This window comes from Nuphar pumila, chromosome 15 (assembly GCF_984573655.1).
Source record: "Nuphar pumila chromosome 15, dmNupPumi1.hap1.1, whole genome shotgun sequence".
Classification (NCBI taxonomy): Eukaryota; Viridiplantae; Streptophyta; class Magnoliopsida; order Nymphaeales; family Nymphaeaceae; genus Nuphar; species Nuphar pumila.
The window spans coordinates 6,173,311-6,199,430 of NC_143263.1; the positions used below are offsets into that span (position 1 = coordinate 6,173,311).

Consider the following 26,120-nt stretch of genomic DNA (forward strand, 5'->3'; position numbering starts at 1 on the left):
TTATAAGCCACGAGCAGCTTCTCACGTTTCCCAGCCTGACCACTCTGTCTTGAAAGTTATAAAATGTACTTTCATCTTGAGTAAGGTTTTGATCAACTTGATGTTCAAAGATGACAAATTTTGAGTTTGTTATCTTAAAGAGACAAATTGGCACTTGTACCGAGCACGAGAGGACGTTCTTTGGGCCATTTGTCCCAGTAGGTGTTCCTGGAAAGAAAATTACCAAAATACCCATGTTGGGGAAACGACAGGAGTAGCCTTGAAGTTGGGGGTGGTGCGTTGAAATTGCAGGTGTTTTTTGTTATTTTATGGAAGGTCTGTGCTGCTGATTTATTGAAGCCATGGTGCTACCCCCCCCCCCCCACACACACACACACACACCAATTTTCCCTTGGTCCAAACGTAGTGGGGAGAAGGAACACCTTGTTTTCTCGTGAAGAAAATTTTCCAATATCTGAAAAAAAAAATCCACAACTTACGGAAGACCACTGTTGTTTACCAGACAAACATTGTCAAGAGCGTTGGGTAGTGGTGGCAATAAATCATAATAAACCTATAAACCCTAGTGGTACGTTGAATAATAACTGGTGGGGTCTGCCTAACCCAAGCTTGCTTTTAAAAAATAAAATAAAAATAAATCATAATAAAAACTGAGAGGCATTTAGGGAAATATAAAAAAGTTGTGGGCAATTTAGTTAAATACTTAAAATGACAAAAATGCCCTAATAAGAATGACATATGTGCAAAACGACAACAGTCTGAAATAGATTTCCACATTGATGCTTGCCATACCCCAATCCTATTATCTCCTACCTTCATCACATATAAAAGTTTATATATAAAATGACGTCATTGCCTCTTTTTCTCATTATAATTTAAAGTTAATAATGCTAGTTAATAATAGGATTAAGTTATTTGTTAAATAGTCTTGCCCCTCCTTTACTTTCATTGAGTAGAAAAATAGAAAGAAATAAGAGTGCATTAGGTCTTAAGAAGATAATTTTTCTTAGCTATGCCAAGAAAAAAACCTATAAATAACCATATACGGTCAAGCTTTCAGCTGCTAAAATCCGTAAAGGTTCCCCTTGCTCACTGAGGGTATACCTAGCTTCGACCTTGCGGCAATGATTGCCCCTTGTGAGTTTTGAACTATAGTCATCCTATGTCAGGTGACAAACCATGGTTGTCCCTGAAACCTTGTCCAAACTTGGATTTAAAAAAGAATGAACAGGGGAGATCTAGTAGAAATACAAAATGTAGATCCAAGGTTTGGATATTAGAAGTTAATTCAGATTCGAAAACCCTATATTAAAAGCTGGCCAATATCCTTTGGCTTGTAGGAAGGACCAAGAAATTCCAACCAATATCCAGAAATTTCCCACTATTCCCTATTACTAAAGAAATTCCAACCAATATCCAGAAATTTCCCACTATTCCCTATTACTAAAACATACTTTTGCGAATGTGGGGTAATTTACATGATTTTTTTTAGAAAGTACATTGGCTGGCATCCGGTTGGTAAAACCCTTGTGGCAAGGGATGCCATGGATTATTAACAATGCAACATGACTCGAGGGTGATTTCGTCCAAAATAAAATAGCATCCCCCTTAACGTTCATCTTCGTAATTCCCTACATCTCCTGACAAAAGGAAGCTTAACTCTCGGGCCAAACGTGAGTGAAAGTAAAAAAAAAAAAGAGTTAAAGGAGATGGAGGTTGACGTCATGTAACGTCACAACCAATTCTTTATCTAAGTTTTTTTTTTTCATTATTTATTTAATTTTTTAGCAACGAGGAGTTGCTTTCACGAGGGCAACGTCAACAGCACTATCGTTTCACAATAATTTCGACTTTGCATATAGTTTTTCTGTTTTTTCTGAATTTACAAATTATTTTTGCGTTCCCTCTGGCCCCGTCCCCTCTTTCCTAGTACCTTCCCTATCTTTAGCTTTCTTGATTTTGATATCAAATCATTGAAAACACTTTTTTGTAATATTTGTATATAATAATTTCTATATAATTTTATTTTATTTTATATTTATAGATATGCTGATATTTTCTCAAGATTTAAAAAAATGGAGAATTGAGATCAGGTGCAATGTGATTGCACACTTTTTGTGTGCTGCTGCACCTAATCACCCACCATCTTTGGGATACACCCTGTCAGCTGTGGGGCCCAACACATATTGGCCTTGCTCATGAGAGCTTCACTCGTGTGGTAGAGGCAACTCACTAACTGGATGTCACAAGTTCAAAACCCACATATGCATGTCCTTTTGCCGTGAACCCGAATCAGGCCGTACTGTCTAGCGGGCAAGAGATGCGCTTGAGGTTTTACACCAATAAACTTGGTGAGAGAGGTAATTTTTTCCTGTTATCCAATAAAAAAAAAACAATGGCATGCATGTAATTTTCCTTGTGCGGCCGAGGGTATCAAGGTCATTTCACAAGACACAGTGATAACATCAGGACAACGTAAATACATAATGATAAACACACAACCCTAACTAGAAATTCCATAAAACATCAGGGGCAGATCTTTTATTTTGGGAAAAGATAAAGAGCATATATTCCATATACCCTCATTCCCAAAGATATAATACTGTAAAAGCTAAAAAAGAGGAGGTAGGGGTGTTAAAGAAATTCTCTCTCCAACTATTTATATTTATTAGTTGTCCAACACAACGATTGAATTTCTATGCAAACACCAGTCAATGCAGGGAATACTTGTTCATGGTGGCCTTTTAATTATTGTCTCGTGTCCCCTCTTCTTCTTCTTCTTCCCTTCCAGAGCTCTCTGATATGGCTCCAAACTCGCCGATTTTCCAGCCATCAGCCATGGATCCAGTGAACCACCTAAGTCTCTAGAGAGAGAAAGAGAGAAATAGAGAGAGAATATGGAGAATGGTGAGGATCAAAGTGGGAGCACCAGCGATGGCAGGAGGAATTCGCCATTGACACCAAGGAAGAGATCAGCCGAATCCGACGAAGAAAACAGTGCATCGACAAAGAAGAGCTCGGATGCGGCGGAGCCGACCGGCGGTACCGGCTCCGTTAGGCAGTATGTTCGATCAAAGATGCCTAGACTGAGGTGGACTCCCGATCTCCATCTTTGCTTTATCCATGCTGTAGAGAGACTTGGTGGCCAAGACAGTAAGTGAAATTATAATGGTGGTCTACTGTTTTCTTCAAAAAAAAAATTGTTATTTATTTTTCTTATTTATCTGTTCATTTTTGTCTTTTTTTTTTGGTGATTTTAGGGGCTACACCAAAATTGGTGCTTCAATTGATGAACGTGAAAGGACTCAGTATTGCTCATGTTAAGAGTCATCTGCAGGTAACAGAAAAATGATGATGATAGAAGTGTTGTATTTTCAGGATGATGATAATTTCTTCAGATTTGGTGTTAAATGGTGATACTTATTTTTTAGTTTTGTTAATTTTTTGCATCCCAGATGTATAGGAGCAAGAAGATTGATGACTCTGGACAAGGTAAGAAGAAAACCCTAATGTTGCCCTAGTATAATTTAATGAAGGCTAGTGATATTGTAACCTATATGATAGACATGTAACACAAAAAAATGAAATGAGTTTCCTTCCTTACAATAAATGATCTAAGGAGAGTGAAATTAAGATGGTCTAAATGTAATAAATTTTGGGTTCTAGCCTTTAATGGGTCTTCTGAATGAAATCAATTATAAGTTGTTGTTTTTCTGGTTGCTTTTCTAAAGAAATATATTTGAAAGTTTCTTTGGTCACTATACGGGCTTCTGAGTTTTTTTTTTATAACACGAAGAAACTGCATCCGGCACAAAGACCTGGCTGTGCTGGTTCAGCCTGCCATACCTACGGTCATCGTGCCGGCGGCATAAAACTCTTAGATTTTTTTGTTTTGTTTTTTGGTAAAATGCATTTTGGTTTCTTAGTTTGGGATTCTTTCTTTTGTGTAACCAACTATAGGTGTCTTGCTCTTTTGGGTGCTTTGAATATTGGTGTGAATTTTGGTTTTTTTCTTTTTTTTTGTCAATATTACAGTCATATCCCAGGGAGATAGAGATCATAATAGGCTGCTGATGATGGGAGGAGAGCATGTCTCAAAGATGTATTATGCAGGGAGGGGAGGCATGCAGGATTTCAGAATGGACAAGAATGGGCTTTTTGCAGGGAGGAATATTCAGCCGTCGTCGGAGCATCATCATCATCATCTGTATAGCCTTTTGCAGCGACCTATGAATATGAATATGATGCAGCAGCCTTATGATCTGACGAAATTGAATGGTTTCAGGTATTTCACTAATCGATACGAGTCGCTTCCTCATTTTTTTTACGTGCACACTTGATATCCGTAGAGCATCAATTATCAAACTAGAATGGTCATCTCTCTCTCTCTCTCTCTCTCGACTCGATAACAATTTTGGCTAGTAATATTCCTCTTCTCATTTGCACCATCAACCTCATCTCTATCTCTCTCTAAAATTTTTTGTTAGAACATTTCTTCATTCATTTGCATCTCTCTCTAAAAATTTTGGTTAGAACACCTCTTCATTCATTTGCTTCTCTCTCTCTCTCTCTCTCTCTCTCTGCGCTTCGAACTCATCAACATTTTTTCACCTCTTTCCTTTTTTGTCCTAGAGAAGTATAGCATCTCTCTCTCTCTCTCTCATTTCTTTCTGTTGGCACTGAAGGAACCAGGACTGGATTTTCAAGCCTTACGTTGAGCAGTTTGTACATACAAGATCACCTGGCCTACTGACAAGAGTGGAACAAAACCAAGGACCAGCGCCACCACCTCCACTCCATGGCTCCCTTCCCGACTTCATCTTTAAGAACCCTACCAATAACACCACCCCACACTATTTCTCTGTCAAGGACGCGATCTCAGTAGATGGGTCTCTCAAATTCAACCAGTTACTTGAAGAAAGAAGGTACCCGTGTCTACACAAGGAGTTGAACGAGCATTACAGGCATGAAGCACCAAGAGAGCAACACCAAGCGAGAAAAATTCCTCCCAATTTTGATTGGAACCCACTCTCTCATCCCACACCAAATCAACAGTCTAACCGTCTATCAACTTCCACATTTATCACTGCAAATTTGAACGTCGAGGTACACACTTAATCGACTCTCTTTTTTTTTCAACATGTTGGATGTTGCGTTACGGGCCGAGCAGTGTCACGTTAACCATGGACCTGTGTGGGTGTCCACAATGTAATACTCCAACCCCTATGTCATACCCCATCTTTATAGCTCTCTTAAATCTTACGATGCAAGTTGTTTTGATAAAAACTGACCCTATAGATGAATTCAGCATACTAGATTTAGTAAGAATCAACCCTTGATGGTATTTTTTCAAGTCACAAAAATTCGTGTTTTGTCAACAGTTGATTTTTTAATCACCAAAAGATCATGCACACATCTCGCCATTTAAATGTCAATCTTCACAAAATGAAAAAAATGTAGATCACATCTGTGGAGTCGATCTGATTTGATCAAGACGACTTGCATCAATGAAATCCCAAGGAGGAGTATGAAGATAGGGATGACATAAGGGATGAGCGGAACCGATTTGCCTCCCCAGCAAGGATAGTTTCTCATTTGGCTTGAGGGCAGATCCAGTACTCAGGCCGAGTACTTTACAAAATACTCAACCCACACGCAAAACAGAAAATCGCTGAGCAAACGGATGCACATCGTGCACAGCGTTTTTCTTTGTTTTTGTGTAGGCCGAGTACTTAACAAAGTATTCGGCCCAGAGTACTGGATCTGCTCTCATTTGGCTTTGGCCTTACAGCAAGGCACGCGCACCCCCTAACAAATTATCTTCTTTATATTCACGGTGATATTTGACTCTCACGGGGAGTGCGGGTGCCTTTAACTGGTGAGCTCCATAAGGGCTTGATTGTCGGTGACCTCATCCGGAGATCACCAGCTTCTGCGGGAAACTTCGTCATCAAAGAATATGTTTTCATGTCTTAATTTCTTCTTTTTTTCCTTTGATTTGTAGCAATCGGTGGAGAGTGTGGAAGAAGAACATAATGGTCGAAAAGAGAAGCGAAGGGTGGAAAGGGAACCCAATCTGCAGCTAACACTAAGTCGAAGCTCAGGAGATGAAGAGGAAGAGAACACCAAAAACCATGATGGTTCTCGTGAGAATGAGGAAGAGATAGGCAACACCTTGTCACTCTCCTTATTCTCTTCATCTTCATCTTCCAAGAAGCAAGCACAAGGCAATAAAGACACCATGAGAACTGGTTTTCATTTCTTCCAAGCAGAAAACAACAAGCAGGCCGCCGGGAGGCTGAGTACTTTAGATCTGACCATGTCAATCGGAGCATTGGAGTGAGATCTTACAGTACTTGTCTCAAAGGCCTGACATAGGTTTTTTCCTCTCTTTCTACTTTTTCTCTTGTATTTCCCAAAATAAGGTAAAAGGTACTGCAGTGTATCCTTTTGGTCTTTTCTTAGTTGCTTGGTACCTCTTGATCTTCCATCATTAGCAAACCCTAAAAAAAAAAAATCAAAATGTGGTGTCTATATGAGTTTAGCCTAGAGACTGGTCTGAATAAAGATAATATGGTTTTCAATCATAATGCGATTTCTATATGCTTGTCTTTCAAAAAAAGGAAAAAATATATAATCTTTCAAAAACAGATTTCTGTGTGCTTGAAGCCTACGGACACATCAGGATAATCATAAGATGGATTTTCACTTGATAGTATATGCTAAACTAGTCAGCCAGTAACTAATTTGTAGGCCACTTAGTAAAAAAGAACATGTATATGTGGTTGCTTTGAGGGATTCTAATGAAATTTTATGATTGATAAGGAAGCCGTATGAACTCCTTCGATATAGTGGTTTGTCCTTGGTTTTTTCCTAAAGTTTTTTTTTCCTTGGTTGAATCATTTTATACGTTTTCATCAATTGAACATGTTGCTTCTCCCTTTATGTTTATAAATGTCTCAAAGTTTAGCTCTTGGATAATCTGCATATATGGTGATGACCTCAATATGTGTGCGCTTAACAATGGGTGAATTTTTTAAATATTTAGACATGAAGGTGCGGTGATGCTCATAGTTGAGAATAGAAATTATGTGCAAGACTCACCCCCTTCCACTTAAACTTCAGTCACGATTCTGATCAATATATATAGACATGTATATGGCTAATATCACCTTTATCTTTGAACGAAAGAAGAGTTTTGTTAAGAAAGAGAACTGTTCGAAGCAAATATCACTTTTTCAGACTCATATACACGTATTTAATTTTGTTGCATATATTTGGTCGTACTACTTGTGCTACGACAAAATAGAAAATGAGAGCTGGGAATCTAGGCTAGCGCATCCAAACCATCTAAGCTATTTTGGAAACTAAGTTCTAGTTTTATTGTATACCATCTTGAACATAGTTTAAGAATATAATAATCTATGTCGAATTTGATGATTTTTCCCATAAAAGATGGGAAAGCCACCAACGGAATAGAGACTTAGTCGCCCTGGCTCGGTTTGTGGTTCCTATGGTGTAAATCCGTGGCGCACCCCTTGCCCCCACAGAAATCGCCCAGTTTCGGGTAAGCAAGGGCTTATTCTTTGCCCTCAATAATGCAAGGGGTTTGACACTCATGGGAATGAAAACCTGACCACTCCATCGTCTAGTGGCCAAGGCCCCCTACTATGCCAAAACCCTTGGGGCTGATGATTTCAATTCATTTAATCATTTTCATTAGCGTTATGACATTTAGAGATGGCAGTGGACGGGGGAAACGGGCCCCTCCTTACCTCACCCCGATTGGACCTGGGATGGAGGACATAAAATGGGGAATGGACTGAGGATGGAGGTTAAAATCAAAACCCATGCCGGGATGGTCTTACTCTTGCCTCCACCCCGTCCTCGATCTTTGTTAAATAAATTACTATTATACCCTTATATATACCTAACCTTAATGTAAAACTCTTTCTCGAATCTTTCCTCTCTCCTTCCGCTAATGAGGGCCAAATTTTTTCATCTTCTTTCTCTAACGGCGGAAGAACCAGGAAAATGGGACCTTGCTTCACCCTGTTTGGACTGAGGATGGAGGACATGAAATAGAAAATGGACCGAGGATGGAGGTCAAAATCAAAACCCGTGCGGGGATGAAGGCAGGGATGGAGGGCAAAATTTTGAGACGGAGCAAGGGTGGAGTCCTTGTCCCCCACCCCCGCCCCAATTCACTGCCATCCCTAATGACATTGGTTTGATTTTCAAATTCAGCTGGCAATCACATCATTACCGCTCTTAGTTAATAGATCTCTTCACATGTTACCAAAGAATCATGACATTTTCTCACGAAAAAAAATATCAACCACATACCATTTATTGTGAGTAATATATTTGACATATGTAATAAAAGAGAGCAGATTAGGTCACATTGTATACAACCTATCGTGGGTTATATTTCTCTCTTGGGAGATATGGATCGAAGCTATCAACTTCTCTAGAAAGTGAAGAAGACCTCCAACATGTCCTGCGGTCTTGAGCATGGAAAGTGACGGGAAGAACCTTGTTGGTGTCAAGATGGGAACCAAACATGGAAGTGAAGCCCATTGAAACTCTTACAATTCTGCTATGAATTAGCCTTTCAGGGCTCTGAATTGAGTTATGGAACAAGACCTTTTTTCATAGAGTAGCTCAATTTCTCAAAGCTCAGTTGCTTGAGATTGATAAGTATACAAAGGCTATGTCTCCGACAGACTATGTGAGGATTTGCATAGGGGTTCCTCTGAAGTTTGTTCCAAAATTAGTTTTGGAGGTAGAGATTAAAGGGAAGAGGTTGTTTGATCAACCCATCGTCTATGAGGGTAGGATTTGATATTGTGTACATTGCAAATCTCTTGCTCACACAATGAATGCTTGCCCAAACCTTCCTAAGGATAAGAATGACCCTTCAGAATCAGAAGCAGGTTTTTTCATGGGCTGGGAAGCGAAGGCCCCCGTGACGTAGCTTCGGGCAATCACACACACCGAAAGCATGCCTTTTAAGCGCACAAGCAACGCACAACACACGCGCACGAGCGGAAGCAAGAGTACGCGTATGCACAAGCACAAAGAGAGAGAGAGATGCAAAAAGCTTCTTTATAGATACTTGAAAGCAAAGTACATCAAGAGGGGAAAAGAGGGTCCGAATACACGGGGTTCTTAGGCCGTAAGGCCTTGTGGGGCACTCTAGAGTGCCAAAGAGGTATACACATCAGAGCAAAATGGTGAAAAACATGGCGGTCCGGAACACGCTCCCCCGCCTAAGTTGGCGCCGTCCTCGACGCCAATTGTTCATGGTAGCCTTCTACAAGCTGTCGATGCTGAAACATGCTGCTGGCTTTCTCCCAGGTGGCTTCACATTCTGGCAATCCCTTCCACTGCACTAAGTACTTTTTGACTTCCCCTAGATAGTTGTTGGAATGGTTGAGGATGATATCTGGATCTCTGCCTGGTACACTAACTGTTGAAGAGGCTCGCTTGTAATTCATGGAGGCATAAACAACCTTGTTATGCTCCACCTTAGCTTACTAGTAACTGATTTAGAAATGAAGTTGGTTGTGCTTGAATTAAACAAGGACAACGTCTCAGACCCAGATGGATTTACAGGTAGCTTTACCATGCTTTTTGGGATGTGGTAGGAAGCGATGTTTGCAAAGCCTTCAAAAGATTCTTTTTCAGACAGCGAATGTTGCGCCATGTAAACTATACACATATTGTGATCATTCCTGAACAAGAAGGAGCTACAACTTTGAGTTAGTTATGTCCTATTAGTTTATGCAATTTCATTTACAATATAATATCTAAAATTATAGTTAATAGGATAATAAGCATCCTTTAGCATATTATTTCTCAAAATCAAAGAGCCTTTTTAAATGAGAGAACAATATAAGAAAGTATATTGATGGCTCGAGATGGTGGATTATCAAAGGTACAACTCTAAACCATCTTTACTGACTTATCTAAATCCTATGATAGGGTGAACTGGAGATTCTTCAATAGTACCCTTCAGTTTTCATAGAGAGTGGATTAAGATGATTATGAAATGTGTTTCTACACCAAGTTTGTTGTCATGATCAATGAAGAGGTTGGGGATCAGTTTTGTGGTTTGAGAGATCTCAATCCAGGAGACCCTATCTCTTCTTATCTATTCTTTATGTCCATGAAGAGATTTAGTAAACATATTTTCAAAGTTGAACAAGAAGGCAAACTTGTGCCCATCAAGGTAAGAGATTTTTGTTGGTCCCCCTCTTTTTTGTCGATGATGATTTGTTTTTTCTTCAAGACACTTGGCAATCTATAGAGGTTTTATTATCAATAGTGAAGGAGTTTGAAAGGAGGTCAGGTCTAAGGGTGAATCCTTTGAAATCTCAACTTAGTCTTTTCAACATGGGCCCTTATCGTGTCTAAATGATTCAAAGATGTTGCTCTTGGCAAAATTGTTGAACTCCCAATCAAATATTTAGGCACTCCTTTATTTGTGAGACCTTTGAAGCCAAGCCATTGCATTAAGCTTGTTGATAAGTTCATATCTAAGCCAAGTTGCTGGAATGGGCGATTGTTTTTATGTCTACTAAGGTCATTTTAATCGAAGTTATCCTATCTCATCTTTCTCCTTATATTGGCTGTCAGTCTTTCTTCTTCCTTTTAAGGTAGTTAGGGATGGCAGTGGACCGGGGGAAAGTGGGGCCCTACCCCGCCTCGCCCCATTTGGACCGGGGATGAAGGGTATGAAACAGGGACGGAGGCGGGGACGAAGGTTAAAATCCATCCCCATTCGAGGATGGAGGCGGGGATGGATCACTATAACAAAGCAGTAGATTAGCGACGACCACATTCCGTCGCTAATCCGTCGCTAACCATGTTAGCGACGGATTAGCGACAACGCGGCGACAGTATGCTTACGTCGCGAATATTTCGACGCTAACTGGCGACTGAATAATTCTGTCGCCAAGTCCGTCGCCAAGTCCGTCGCTAATTGCGACGGAATAACGAGCGCTATATTCCGTCGCCAATCCGCCGGTACTAAACGGCGACCACGGCGTGGCGACGGATTTAATTCCGTCGCTAAGCCGTCGCTAGATTAATATGAATAGCGACGGAATCATCCGTCGCTAATCCGTCGCAAAAACGAAAAAAAATCAAAAAAAAATTATTTAAAAATTAATTACCGAGAACTGTACAATTTATATTTCCTGTACAATTTATATTTCCTGTAAATAAAAAACAAACCACACAAAAAAATTCATATAACAAGTATCTATAATAATTAATCGTTCCACCTTAAAACTAAAAAGTTTAATTATTTACAATTCAACAATTACAATTAGGAAAAATAAAAAAAAATAGAACTTCTTCAACACAGTCCTCTAATCATCGCCAAGATTTTGTGCGTCTTCTTGTTCATTGTCTTTATCTGTCCCTTCAGCTCCACTACCCTGATTATCGCTAGCAGCCTACACAAGAAAAGAACAGTCAGTATTGATAAACAAAATATAATGAAATAAATTACACACTATATGTGATTCTATCATGTGCTCATGTGTGATCTAAGGCAATAAAAAAACTCTATATGTGATTCTATCATGCTCATATGTGTGCTAAGGCAGTCAAAAAATTGAATATGTGATTATAGCATGTTCATATGTGTTCTAAGGCATATAAAAAAACTCTATATGTGATTCTACCATGCTTAGATGTGCTTTAAGGCAGGCAAAAAACTATATATGTGATTCGATCATGCTCGTATGTGTGCTAAGGCAGTAAAAAAATTGAATATGTGAATATAGCATGCTCATATGTGCTCTAAGGCAGACAAAGCCAAAAATTTTATATGTGATTCTATCATAAATGATATATAACATGTTCATATGTGTTCTAAGGCAGTTAAAAAACTCTATATGTTATTATAGCATGTTCATATGTGTGCTAAGGCAGTCAAAAAATAGAATATGTGATTATAATATGCTCATATGTGTTCTTAGGCAGTAAAAAAACTGAATATGTGATTATAGCATGCTTATGTGTTCTAATGCAATCAAAAAAACTTTATATGTGATTCTATCATGCTCATATGTGCTCTAAGACAGACAAAAAGTTAAATATATATATATATATATATATATATATATATATATATATATGTGATTCTATCATGCTCATATGTGTGCTAAGGCAGTAAAAAAATTGAATATGTGATTATAGCATGTTCATATGTGTTCTAAGGCATCTAGAAAAACTCTATATGTGATTCTATCATGCTCAGATGTGCTTTAAGACAGTCAAAAAAACTATATATGTGATTATACCTGAGAGGGACCTGGAATCGAAGATCCCCTATCCTGAACAGCGGCCTTGATCTCATTTCGGAGAAAGGGGGCGACGGTGTATTGGAAGTAGTTATTCAGTGATTCATTAATGATCTCGCGTACATCATCATCGGAAAGAATAGTCGGCTGCTTGGAGCTTATGTCGGCGCAAGAAGTCGGTGAGCCGTAACTGGAAGAACCAATAACTGGTGAAGTGTTCATATTACTCCCAAACCCGAACACGCGACCTTTTTTGGGTTCACCTGCTGCAGTCACCCATGCTGTAGGATCAAATGATGGATGCTGAGTAGCGTCTTCGCCATATCGCTCTACCATTTGTTGCTCATATGCCTCCTACAAAATAATGTTTAAAGTATTCATTAATAATTAATGATAACATTATGATGACTTGCATATATATTGCAATGATTATTAATAGAATTAATACATACCGTTGTCGTTCTCGCCTTCTCTGATACGAAGACTCCCGTGGTCTTCCGTTTATGTGTTTCTACAAACACATCCTTATATGGTACACTGCCTCCTTTTTCTGCTTCCTGCGAAGTTAAATGACAAAAGATTTAGTACACAAATTTGCAACAATACTTATAAAATTAATATTATATATTGATGAGTTACCATTTTCTTTAGGTGGCTCCCAAATGTCTTAGATCCACCTGTGTGTAGATGGGCTTCGGGCATCTTCGATCGATTTTGTGAAGCCTTTGCAGAGCGATTTTTAAATGCATCTCCCGCCCACATATCGTACATTTTATCCCAGTAATCTCTCCTGATAGCAATAGGACCATGGCCCTTCCACAGTAATGGATCATCTACTACGCCAGATGCTTTTTTTGCTGCAGTCTTCATAGTGTGCAGCATGTCTGCAAATCGATTGGCAGCCACCTTCTGCCACACCTTCCTTGCATCATTTTCTTCCACCGTAGTTGCAAAGCGATTCGAAGCCTACAAATATTTTCAGAAAGTTAGTAGACATTGCTTAAATAAATTAAATATGAAACACATTAACTATGAGGAACGACTGTATACCATGAATGAGGACCACAATCTGTCTAATACCTCCTTTGGGTACTCTTTCCATTGAGCAACTGGTCCTGGTAGATGTTGAAGAAGTGAATTCCTAATCTCCCGTACTACTTCTTGTGGCTCAAATCTCGTGCTGCACATGAATTGTTACACAGTAAATATCAATATAAAATAACATATGTCATACAATACATTCAAATAATTCAAATCATTGTATTACAATGCATTCAAGTCATTCACATCAAGCATTGCAATGCATTCAAATAATTCAAATCATTGACATCAAGTATTGCACTAATTCAAATCATTCGTTAATTGCATAAATTATAATACATTCAGATAATTGAAATCATTCACATCAAGTATTACAATGCATTCGAATCATTCGTATCAAGTATTACAATACATTGAAATAAAATTTTTAATCATTCACACCAAGTATTGCAATACAACTCACATCAAGTATTACAATGCATTTAAATAGAGGTTTGTAGTATAAGATTTTGCTCACTAGCTTGAGAATTCTTCCTCGTCACTAGTTTGACTTTCTTCTTCTTCTTCTTCTTCTTCTTCTTCTTCTTCTTCTTCTTCTTCTTCTTCTTCTTCATTGTTTGCCCATCCACTTGGTACATCATTTGGATCACATTCCTCTATGAATGTTTCATCAGCCAATGGAGATATGACATGCATATCATGCGCAACATCGTGACCATAAGCGAAGTCACAGACATCATCTGATTGATAGTAATCACTGTCTTCAGCTAACTCATCTTCTTGTAACTGATCATACTCGGGGTATAGTTTGGATTTCACCTTGCAAACTGCCCACCATTCATTTCTATCTGACTTTTTTATACTCGGATATGAAGTATAATAAACTTGTTGAGCTTGCGAGGCTAATATGAATGGTTCATATGTTCCAAACCTGGATTTATGATTCACCTCCACAATGCCTGAAGCTTTGTCGAGTCTTGTTGCAGTTGGATCAAACCAATGACACTTGAATACCGTAACCCTGTTATTCATGCCTAAGTAAGTCAACTCCATTATTTCCTCTATAACACCGTAGTAATCATGTTCATTTTCACCGTAGCTACTACCCTTGACACACACGCCACTATTTATCGTTGATTTGTTTATACCGTAGTCTTTTGTATGGAATCGATAACCATTTACGATATACCCGTTGTAGCATTGCACAACTTTGGTCGGACCATTTTCTAAATCACATATTCCTTGATCTTTAACATCACCATGGCGAACCTATGCACAGACATAAACAATTATTGTGATCACGATCAATTAAGTAACTTAGTGTTGTTTATAAGTACAAAATTTATGTTAGCTTCTTTACCAATTGTTTCAACCACTCCACAAACTTAGTTTCACGTTCTTTTTGTACTTCTGCATTAGTGAGATGTGAAACTTTGCTTTGCAACTCCAGATCAAATCGTCTGCAAACCACAAATACTTATATTACCGAGCCATGTATCCACATATAGAACATAAAAGGATTTATAATTGAGTTGCATATACATATACTTACTCGATGTATGGGTCGATCGCTGAACAATTAAAAAGAATATAGATGTGTGCTGCATCTTGCTCTCGATCTGTCAATAGCCTTGATCGGCAACTACCAAATGCATGCCCAAGTCGTTGAAATATCGACAGCTTGTCAGCTACAGTTACTTGTTCTCCATCATCGTTACGGGGCGGGCATGTGTAACGTGTTGAAATATGAGGTTCGAAGTACATAGATGAGAAATTTGAAATCTCTTCTAAAGTGTACGCCTCACAAATAGAGCCTTCTACTCTTGCTTTATTACGAACCTTTTTTTTTAGGTCGAACATGCATCTGACAAGAATATACATTTCAAATTTTAAATATCTGTCATTAAAGAGACAAATATAAAAAAATATATACCTTTCAAATGGGTACATCCATCGATATTGCACAGGGCCACCAACCCTTAGTTCATATGGCAAATGTATGATCAAATGTTCCATAACATCGAAAAATGCTGGCGTAAATATCTTTTCTAACAGACAAACAGTGGTGATGACAGAGTCCTCGAGATTCTTTACATCTGATACAATGACCTCCGATGCGCACAATGTTCTGAAAAATCCGCTCAACTCAGACAATACCCCCCATATAGGTTTGTCTAACATATCATGGAATGCTAGGGGTATCAATCGTTGCATAAAGATATGACAATCATGGCTCTTCAACCCATATAACTGTCCATCCTCAATCTTCACAGCCCGAGCAATGTTAGAGACATATTCATCTGGAAATCTCAGTTGTCTCAACCATTGACATACATGTTTTATTTGATCAGGTCCGAGCACGTACTTCGCCTTTGGTTTCAGTACTTTGCCATTATACTCTTTGAGTTCCAATTCTGGTCTTTTACATATTAATTTTAAATCCATACGGGCCTTCGGATTATCCTTCGTTTTTCCTTTAATATTCATTACTGTATTGAACACATTATCAAACACATTTTTCTCTACATGCATCACATCCAAATTATGTCGTATCAATAGGGTCGGCCAATACGGTAGTTCTCAAAAAATAGATTTTTTCGTCCAATTGTGTTCCTTCCCAAATCCACGGAAGGGTGTAGGACTGCGGGCATCTGTTAATACATCTGGAAAGTATCGCAATCTTCTTAAAATCTCTATGCCAGACAATCTTGAGGATGGACCTTCCGTTTCAGTTGTGCCTGCTGTAAATGCATTCTTTTGACGTCGGAACGGATGATCGCTGGGTAGAAATCGACGATGGCAATCAAACCAGCAAGGCTTCCTTCCATGCCTCAATCTAAAAGCTTTGGAATCCTCCATGCAGTACGGACAAGCCAACCTCCCATGTGTGCTCCAACCAGATAACATACCATATGCAGGGAAGTCACTGATTGTCCATAGAACAACGGCCTTCATGTTGAAATTTTGTTTTTTGTGGGCATCATACGTGGTAACACCGTCATCCCACAGTACTTTTAATTCATCAATCAATGGCCTTAGATATACATCAAGATTTTGGCCAGGTGAGGTCGGACCAGGGATCAACAGAGACAAGAAAAGATTTGGACGTTTCATACACAAGCTTGGTGGAAGGTTGTATGGAGTTACAAATACTGGCCAACATGAGTATGGAGTTGATCTACCCCCAAATGGATTAAATCCATCTGTACATAGACCGAGTCTAACATTTCGCACTTCCATTGCGAAGTTCTGATGAGTACGATCAAAGTGCTTCCAAGCTTCAGCGTCAACAGGATGCGTGATCTTGTTTTCATCGTGTCGAACTTTATTTGCATGCCATCTCATGTGTTTAGCTGTCTTTGAAGACATATACAATCGCTGCAATCTAGGAGTGATAGGAAAGTAGCGGAGCGACTTGTATGAAACTTCCTTTGATCTCGTGCTACCATTGCCTCTTGTCTTTGGCTTGAACCGAGGATGCCCACATGACGGGCATGATATGTCGTTTTCCTGCTCCTTGAAATACAACATGCAGTGATTTGGACAAGCATCAATCTTTTTGTAACCCATACCTAGAGCATTGACCATAACTTTCGCACGATAGAAATTTTGTGGCAATTTCTCATCTTTAGGCAACATACTCTTCACAATCATGCACAAACGGTCAAAACATGATTGACTCAAATTATACTCGGACTTCAAATTCATTAGTTGAAGAACTGCAGACAAGATAGTGTGACTCTCACAACCGTTCCAAAGTGGCTCATCAGCATCTTTAAGTAAATCATAAAATCTACTAGCTGCATCGTTTGGTGATTCTTCATCTACGACAGTTCTTACATCACTAGAACTCATAGCAGAACCCAGTTCTGTTCCTGCAGCATCAAATATCAAATTCGTATATGGATTATCGTGCACCACATTCACCCGTGCATCAAAATCGTTTCTAAATTCTTCTCCATGAAACGCCCAGTTCTGATAATCACTCACAAAACCCTTCCTGTATAGGTGATGTCTAACGCCATGAGGTTCTACAAATTGATTATTCTTACAAATCTTGCAGGGACACCTAATCCGACCTGTGGGATCTACCGTACTGACACTCGCCGTTGCAAATTCAATAAAACTATCGACACCATCCATATATTCATGCGATAACTCATTGTCCACTATCCTACGGTACATCCATTCACGGTTTGCAGTCATTCTGTCGTATGATGTTACGAATAGTATCCTAACGAATTAAGAAAAAAACAATCAGAATGCGACGATGAAGAAAATATCAAATTTATCATGCAATATACTATGTCAAACAATAACAAGAATTTTGATGCATGCATTGATAACTTAATATTTTCATGTGCAAACTATTAATGACATGATACAATCATTTGAAGCATGCTTTTATTATAAAATTTCACATGGAAGTCAAAATCAAATTGAAAGTAACTACATGCAAGCATGGATACAATTACATCAAACATTACAATACATCATAATCATTCATATCAAATAAATGGCAAACATGTACCTGCAGCAAACACACTTCAATATCTCACTAACTACTACCATGCTTAGCATGGACTCCGTACTCCAAAAATAAGAACACTTCCATATTTCTACATTAAAATCATGCTCAGCATGATCTCCGAACTCCAACAAAGCAGTCCTAGATATCAACAACTAAGTGAGTGTGTGAACAATAAAGTGTTGCATTCAATAAATTAAATAACATGTGATACGTTTGCATCACTTACTCACCACGGGTATTTACCCGATTTGCATTGTTTTTGTCATTTACTTACCACAGGTGGCCGAGCACGAGTTGGTTCCGTTGAAAAATCTGCACAAAAACAAAACAAATTAAGTAACAAACTAACTAATCATGAAACAAGATGAAACACTAACTAAAAAATTAAAACAAATTAAAACAACTCTAACTAATTGAAAGAAGAGAAAAGAAAAATAGTATATATGTTAAGCCAAATCTAACTAGAAGATGCTAATTTAACAAACCAGCTATAACATGTTGAACCAGTCGACTAACATAAAGTCATAGACAGTTTCTAATCTGAACTACTTAGCAAAGGAATAGTAAATCAATCAATTAGTTTACTAGAAAAGATGTGAACTCCGTTTAACCACCACTATCATAAAGAATTCAAATAGCCCTAATCTAACTAACTGATTGTTAGAACATTAAATACCAATCTATCTAAGAAAAATATAATTATAAAAGACTAATAGATTGAAATACTCTAACTAACCAGATTTCAAGAAAACAAATTGAAGTAAAACTAACTACCAATAGACATTAACAAACTAACAAATTGATAAAAATTTATGAACTACTCTAACTAGAACAAACTAACAAATTGATAAAAATTTATGAAATACTCTAACTAACCACAGTTGATTAAATCTCAACCTAGCCAGTTGATTTCGATTTGAATTTTTTTTTTATAATTAAATTTTTTTTTGAATTTTAAATCTCAACCTAGCCAGTTAAACCACCTGCCTTTCCGGCAGGGAAGGGGGTTAAACCCCCTGCCGGAAAGGCAGTTCCGGCATGGGGGGTTGACCCCCTGCCGTGCCTTTACGGCAGGGGGGGTCGACCCCCTGCGTTTTCGGCAGGGGGTCGACCACCCATGCCTTTCCGGCAGGGGGTCGACCACCCCTGCCGGAAATGCAGGGGGTCGACCCCCCATGCCTTTCCGGCAGGGGGTCGACACCCCCTGCCGGAAACGCAGGGGGTCGACCCCCCTGCCGGAAAGCACGGGGAGCGGTGGCTGGCGAGGTCGCCGGTGGCCGGCGCAGTCGACAACAGAGAGGGGGAGACCTGGAGCGAAGCTCGGGGGCCACTGGGTCGCCGGAACTCAGAGCGGAGGCGAAGAGGTGGCTGCAGGGAGGATCGTCGGTCGTCGGCGGCTGAGGACGCCGGTTGCGAGTCGCCGGCGAAGGGGAGACAACACCTCCCGGCAGCAGCCACAGAGGAACAGCAGGGAGGAGGAAGAGGTCGGCGGCGGGTCGCCGGTGCTCGGAGTCCCTGGCGCAGCCGTTAGCCAAGCAGGGGGGTCGGCAGCGAGGATCGTCGGCGAGGCGGCGGCGGCGGCGGCCGGACGGTGGCGAGAGCCGACGGGCGGCGGGAGGGAGAGGGCGGCGGGCGGGAGCAATACAGCGAAACAGGAAAAAGAGAAAGAGGGATGGGATTAGGGATTTACGCGATATTTAGCGACGGCTTAGCGACGGAAACATTCTGTCGCTAAGCCGTCGCTAAATCAAAATACAAAAACCGCGACGAAATATATACTGTCGCTAATCCGTCGCTAATTAGCGACGGATTAGCGACGACAGAGTTCCCTCTCTAAATCCATCGCTAAAATGGTGTTCTTGTAATAAAAAGTAGCGACAAAAAATTTAGTCGCTAATCCGTCGCTAAGTAGCGACAGATTAGCGATAAAATTTGTTTCTTCGCTAATCCGTCGCGAATTAGCGACAGATTCTATCTCTAGCTAATCTGTCGCTAATTAGCGACGGAAAAAATCCGTCGCTAATTTCCGTCGCTAATTAACAATTTTCTTGTAGTGGATGTACACTTTTCCCCGCCCCGTCCCCACCACGATCCCTGCCTCATCCCCGCCCCATCCCCGCCCTGATCTATCCCCATCACTTTTCCCCGCAATATCCCCGCCCTGCCTCATCCCCATTTGAATCGGGGATAGAGGACATGAAATGGGGATGAAGGCATGGGTGGAGATTAAAATCCATCCCTGCCGGGGATGGAAGCGGGGATGGAGGTTCTGATCTTGAGGCGGGGCAGGGGTGGAGACCTTGTCCCCCACCCCGCCCCACCCCACTGCCATCCCTAAAGGTAGTCAAGTAACTAGAGACAATAATAAGGGACTTTTTGTGGTTTGACTCAAATGAAAGGCTTCATATTCTTCCGCTCAAATGGGATGAAATATGCAAACCTATAGACGAAGGTGACTTGGGAATAAGATCTACCCGAGAAGTAAACCAGGTTTGTTTAGCTAAATTTGTATAATGTATTATTATTAATAAACATGGCCCCTACATGTTATTGTTGCAGGCTAAATACCTCTCTAAAGACTCCATTTGGGTCACATGGATCACATGTATAAAGTGTTGGGTTCAGCTCTATCGCTCATTAATGGTGTAGGAAAGTGGAATAGCCACCCACTATTTCTCATTAATGCAGAAGAAGTTGAAGGGCCAACCCTATCCCTCCATTAATGATGTGGAGAAGTGGAATAGCCACCCACTTTCCATTAATGCAGGAAGTTGAAGGGTCAAAACCCATTCGGTTTCTAGAATGAGTCTAAAAGACTCTATGTCATCTATAAATAGGGGTGCAAAGGTTGTGTGCTGGTGGGAGAAGAGCACAGTGTTGTGAGCAGAGTGCAAAGAGAGAAGAAGTAAGAAAGAAAGAGATAGTGGAGAGAAGAAGAGGAATGAAGAAGGTTCATTATCATGCATTGATCCTCAAAGAGAGGTGTTGGTTGTGGTGTGGGTTTTGACTCGGGTTGTACACCCGAGAGGTAATCATGTATTACTCTCTTCCTGTAATTCATTTGTTGTTATTCTCTTTAGCTTTGGGCAAGCTATTGGACATTCTACTCTCTACTCTTATTATAGTGAATTATTCTCTTTGTTCTCCATGGATGTAGGTCGGGTTGACCGAACCACGTAAACCCTTATGTTATATTTTGATTGTGCTTTTGTTAAATCCTATATTGCTTTCGCGAGAATTTTTGTTACCCTCATTACTTAACAAGTGGTATCAGAGCTAGTTCATAAAAAGTCATGTCTTCTAAGTCAGTTAACTTCAAGTTTGAGGTGGAGAGGTTTGATGGCAAAGAAGGATGAAGACTCTACTTGAAGACCAAGGGTTGCACAAGGCTCTTATCGGGAAGAAGAATAAGCCAGAGACCATGACCGATGATAAATAGGATGATCTTAATTTGAAAGTCACTGGTGTGATTGAGTTGTGTCTATCAGATGAAGTCATGTATAACGTGATGAAAGAGAGGACAACAACGGGATTGTGGTTGTAGCTAGAGGGCCTCTATATGACCACGAACTTATCCAATAAGTTACACCTCAAGAAACAACTTTATAGTCTTTGTATGAAGAAAGATACTATCATTCTTGACCATCTCAGTGTGTTTAATAAGATTATTGCTGGTCTGTTTAGTTTGGATGTTAAACTTGAAGATGAGGATAAAGCTTTGTTGTTACTAACCTCATTATCCTCATCCTATGAGCATCTCGTGACAACCATAATTTATGAAAAAGAAACATTGGATATGAAAGAGGTCACAAGTACGCTCATTTCAAATGAAATTAGGAGAAGACCATCACCAAATGAGGATTCTGGTGAATGATTGATGGTGAGTTCATCCAAAGGCAGGGGTCAGTCAAAGGACAGAAAAAATGACCGCAGATATAGGAGCAAGTGCAGATCAAGGAAGAACATCACTTGCTACAATTGTGAAAAGAAATGACACTTCCAGAATCAGTGCAAAGAGCCAAAGAAAAATCAAAAAAAGAAAAATAGATAGAATCATCAGAAACCAAAGAAGATACCACATCCACAGTTGAAGGTGAGCTTGTGATTTTGTCTACTACCAATGATCCATGTATTTGTATGTGCCAGGATACAAATTGGATCATAGACACAGGAGCCGCGTACCATGCCACACTACAGAGAGAGTATTTCAGTACATACAGGACCAGTAATTTTGGTGTTGTCCGAATGAGAAACACAAGAACATCAGAAATTGTAGGGATTGGAGATATTCATCTCCAGACCAGTCCTGGGTACATGTTGGTACTCAAGGATGTCCGACATATTCCAGACTTAAGGTTGAATTTGCTTTTAGAAGAAAAGCTTGATGAAGAGGAAGAAACAATGTTTTCAGCCAAGGACAGTGAAAACTCAACATCGGGTCATTGGGTGAGGCCAGAGGAAAGAGGTGTTGTACTCTTTATAAGATGCAAGACAAGGTATACAAGGGATAATTGAATACAACTGAGGACTCTTCAATTGATTTGTGGCATAGTCGATTAGGCCACATGAGTGAGAAGGGCTTGTAGATTCTTGCTAAGGGAGAGCATCTTGTAGAGTTAAAAGGTACACATCTAAATCCGTGTGTTTATTACTTAGCTGGTAAGCAACATAGAGTGTCTTTTCTTAGAAATGCCTTTCATAGAAAATCTAACATTCTCGAGCAAGTTTATACTGATGTTTGTGGTCCTCGGAGAACAAAAATTGTTAATGATTTTACTGATGTGAAAACTTTCAGCGATGCAATTTATTTTATTACTTTTATAGATGACTTCTCCAAGAAAGTTTGGGCATACCCTCAGAAAACCAAATATCGGATTTTGATATATTCAAGCAATTTCATGCTATGGTTGAGAGGAAAACAGAAAAACAACTGAAATGCATCAGGTCAGATAATGGTGGCGAGTACACAGGTCTATTCCATGAATTTTGTAAAATTCATGAAATTCGCCATGAGTTGATAGTTCCATGTACCCTTCAGCACAATGCAGTTGTAGAAAGGATGAACCGTATAATTGTAGAAAGAATCAGGTGTATGCTTGCGCTGTCCAAACTATCAAAGAAATTCTTGGGTGAGGCTTTAAGGACAACAGTTAATGTGATCAACTTGTCTCGTTTTCATGCCTTAGCAAATGATGTGGCATATAGAGTGTAGTTAGGAAATGATGTGTCCTATAAGCACCTGAGGGCATTTGAATGCAGGGCATTTGTACATATCCCCAAGGAGGAGAGGTTCAAGCTTGATGCTAAGACAAGGCAATGCATTTTTCTGGGATATGGTGATGCTGAATTCGACTACAGGCTATGGGATTCAGAGAAGCAGAAGGTATTCAGATCCAAAGATGTAGTATTCTTTGAAGACCAGACACTTGAAGATATAAAAAAAAAGTGTCAATTCTGAGTTCTGCAGGTGGATCTATCCACTTAGATCCAGTTACTCCACCAGTGGCACAAGTTGAAGGAAAAGCAGTGCAGGAAGATGATTCAGAGGTTGATGTTGATTTACCTGCAGACTATGTTGAGCAGTATGAAATTGGAGAACAACCTCCTTTAGAACCCCCAACTGAGAAGATCTTCAAGAGAGTCACAACCTTCTAGAAGGTATTCTCCACATGAGTATGTGATGCTTACTGATGCAGGTGAAGCAAAGAGTTACCACGAAGCACTGGAGTGTGAGCAGAAAGAGCAGTAGCTAATAGTTATGCATGATGAGATAGATGCATTGCAGAAGAACCACACTTATGACTTGGTGGAACTACCAGAAGGCAGAAAGGCCTTGAAGAACAAGTGGGTTTTCAAGTTGAAGACTCAAGAACAAAGTTCTCAACTAAAGTACAAAGCCAGATTGGTTGTGAAAGGCTTTGGTCAAAAGCAAGGTATTGACTTTGAAGAGATTTTCTCTCATGTTGTTAAAATATCTTCTATTCGTGTTGCTCTAGGTATTGTTGCTAGCCTAGACTTGGAAATTGAGCAACTAGATGTGAAGACTATTTTTCTCCATGGTGATTTGGAGAAGGAGATATACATGGAGCAACCAGAAGGCTTCAAAGTCAAAGGTAAAAAAAAAAATTGTTTGCAGATTGAAAACAAGCTTGTATGGGTTGAAGTAAGCTCCAAGACAGTGGTACAAGAAATTTGATTCATTTATAGCTGAAAATGGATACAATAGATCGACTTCAGAACATTGTGTCTACATAAAATGGTTAGGTGAGAATTTTGTTATTCTCTTGTTATATGTTGATGATATGCTTATCCTTGAAAAAGATATGTCTATAATTGACAGGCTCAAGAAGGGACTGAGTAAGACCTTTGCAATGAAGGACATAAGGCCAGCAAAAGAAATATTGGGCATGCAGATCTCTCGTGATAGAAAAACCAAGAAGATATGGTTATCACAGGAGAAGTACATCGAGAAGGTGTTGGACAAGTTCAATATGAACAATGCAAAGCCAGTTGGTTCTCCTTTTGCAAGTCACTTTAAGTTGAACTCAGAGCAAAGTCCATCAAGTGACATGGAGAAGGAAAAAATGAAGAAAGTTCTTTATGCTTCAGCAGTCGAAAGCTTGATGTACACGATGGTATGTACGAGACCAGACGTTGCATATGCAATAGGTGTTGCTAGCAGATTTCTTACAAATCAAGGAAAAGAGCATTGGGCAACAGTAAAGTGGATCTTTAGATATCTTAGAGGGAGCTCCAAAGTTTGTTTAAGCTTTAAGGGTGGACCATCTGTCTTGACAGGTTACACAGATACAGATATGACTAGAGATATTAATACAAGAAAGTCCACATTAGATTTTGTACTCACTTTTGCAGGGGAAGTTGTATTATGGCAGTCAAAATTACAAAGGTGTATTGTTTTGTTTACTACTGATGCAGAGTACATTGCTCTTACAGAAGCTTGCAAAGAGATGTTATGAATGAAAAGATTCTTAAAGGAGTTGTGTTTAGGGCAAGACAAGTACTTGGTGTACTGTGACAATCAGATTGTCATTCATCTCGCTAAGAATCTGAGTTTTCACTCAAAGTCAAAGCATATATATATCAAGTATCATTGGATCCGTGATGTGTTTGAGAAAAATTTACTTTATCTTGCAAAGATGTTCATAAATGATAATGGTGCAGATATACTGACAAAGGCCTTATCGATGGAGAAACAAAATACATGTTGACAGCTGGTCGGCATGGACTTCAGTTGATTAGTTGAATTGGAGTATCCCCTTAGGCTAGAGGGAGAGATTGTTGGGTCCATCTCTATCCCTCATTAATGGTGTGGGGAAGTGGAATGGTCACCTACTACTTCTCATTAATGCAAGAGAAGTTGAAGGGTCAGCTCTATCCCTCCATTAATGATATGGAGAAGTGAAATAGCCACCTACTTCCCATTAATGCAGGAAGTTGAAGGGTCAAAACCCCTTCGGTTTCTGAAATAAGTCTAAAAGACTCTATGCCATCTATAAATAGGGGTGTAGATATTGTGTGCTGGTGGGAGAAGAGCAGAGTGATTGTGTACAACGTGCAGAGAGAGAAGTACGAGAGAGAAAGAGAGTGGAGAGAAGAAGAGAAAGGAAGAAGTTGTCCAGGGACTTAGCCAATTTTTCAAGTGTTGATTTGGACCTACTTAGTTGGGCCGCACCACCATGTTTTATGCTAATGTGCCTTACAAGTTACTGAGCATACCAGGATGTTATCAAGAGGACAAAGAACCACTTGATGGTCTTGCCCGGGCGTTCACATCACTATGTTGAATTAGGGTCAGTCTCAACCAATCTGGACCAACTTTTTTTATCAGATATGAACATGAACAGGATTCAGGGCCCTGGAGGTGAGGGTCCTGGCTTTGGAGTTTTATGCTTGTAGGATAACGACTGTAGGTATGGCAGGCTGAGCCAGAACGACCCGGTCTTCTATCTCAAATGTGGTTTCTTCAAGTAATAAAAAAAAAAAACACATGAACAAGATTCAAACTGAAGTCGGGTTAAGACATCATTCCCTGAATCAAATCTGGAATCATGTTGATCCAACTAAGATACCAATTGGCTCTCCTAGCACTGGGTCCTGATCCTTAGTCAAACATGAGCTAGAAAGTACACATACTATACATGGTCACAAATGTCATGATTTTATTGCAGATTTTTTTTCAAAAACAGATAAAATCCCAACAAAATCAGAAT

The 26,120-nt window shown here is 39.6% G+C and overlaps 2 protein-coding genes across 2 annotated transcripts; one reads left to right on the forward strand and one right to left on the reverse strand.

The window, feature by feature from the left end:
- The first annotated feature begins 2,897 nt into the window (after positions 1-2,897).
- On the forward strand, positions 2,898-6,405 carry LOC149814277 (uncharacterized). Its single transcript, XM_089989915.1, has 6 exons — positions 2,898-3,153; positions 3,261-3,337; positions 3,456-3,492; positions 4,036-4,285; positions 4,686-5,106; positions 6,005-6,405. Exons 1-6 carry the CDS (start codon positions 2,898-2,900, stop codon positions 6,341-6,343), a joined length of 1,380 nt encoding a protein of 459 aa, XP_089846041.1. The 3' UTR covers positions 6,344-6,405.
- A 4,867-nt stretch (positions 6,406-11,272) lies between these two features.
- On the reverse strand, positions 11,273-12,609 carry LOC149814278 (uncharacterized). The gene is made up of 2 exons (XM_089990051.1): positions 12,318-12,609; positions 11,273-11,465 (listed from the first exon to the last, which is right to left on the reverse strand). Exons 1-2 carry the CDS (start codon positions 12,537-12,539, stop codon positions 11,379-11,381), a joined length of 309 nt encoding a protein of 102 aa, XP_089846177.1. The 5' UTR covers positions 12,540-12,609; the 3' UTR covers positions 11,273-11,378.
- Positions 12,610-26,120: the final 13,511 nt, after the last annotated feature.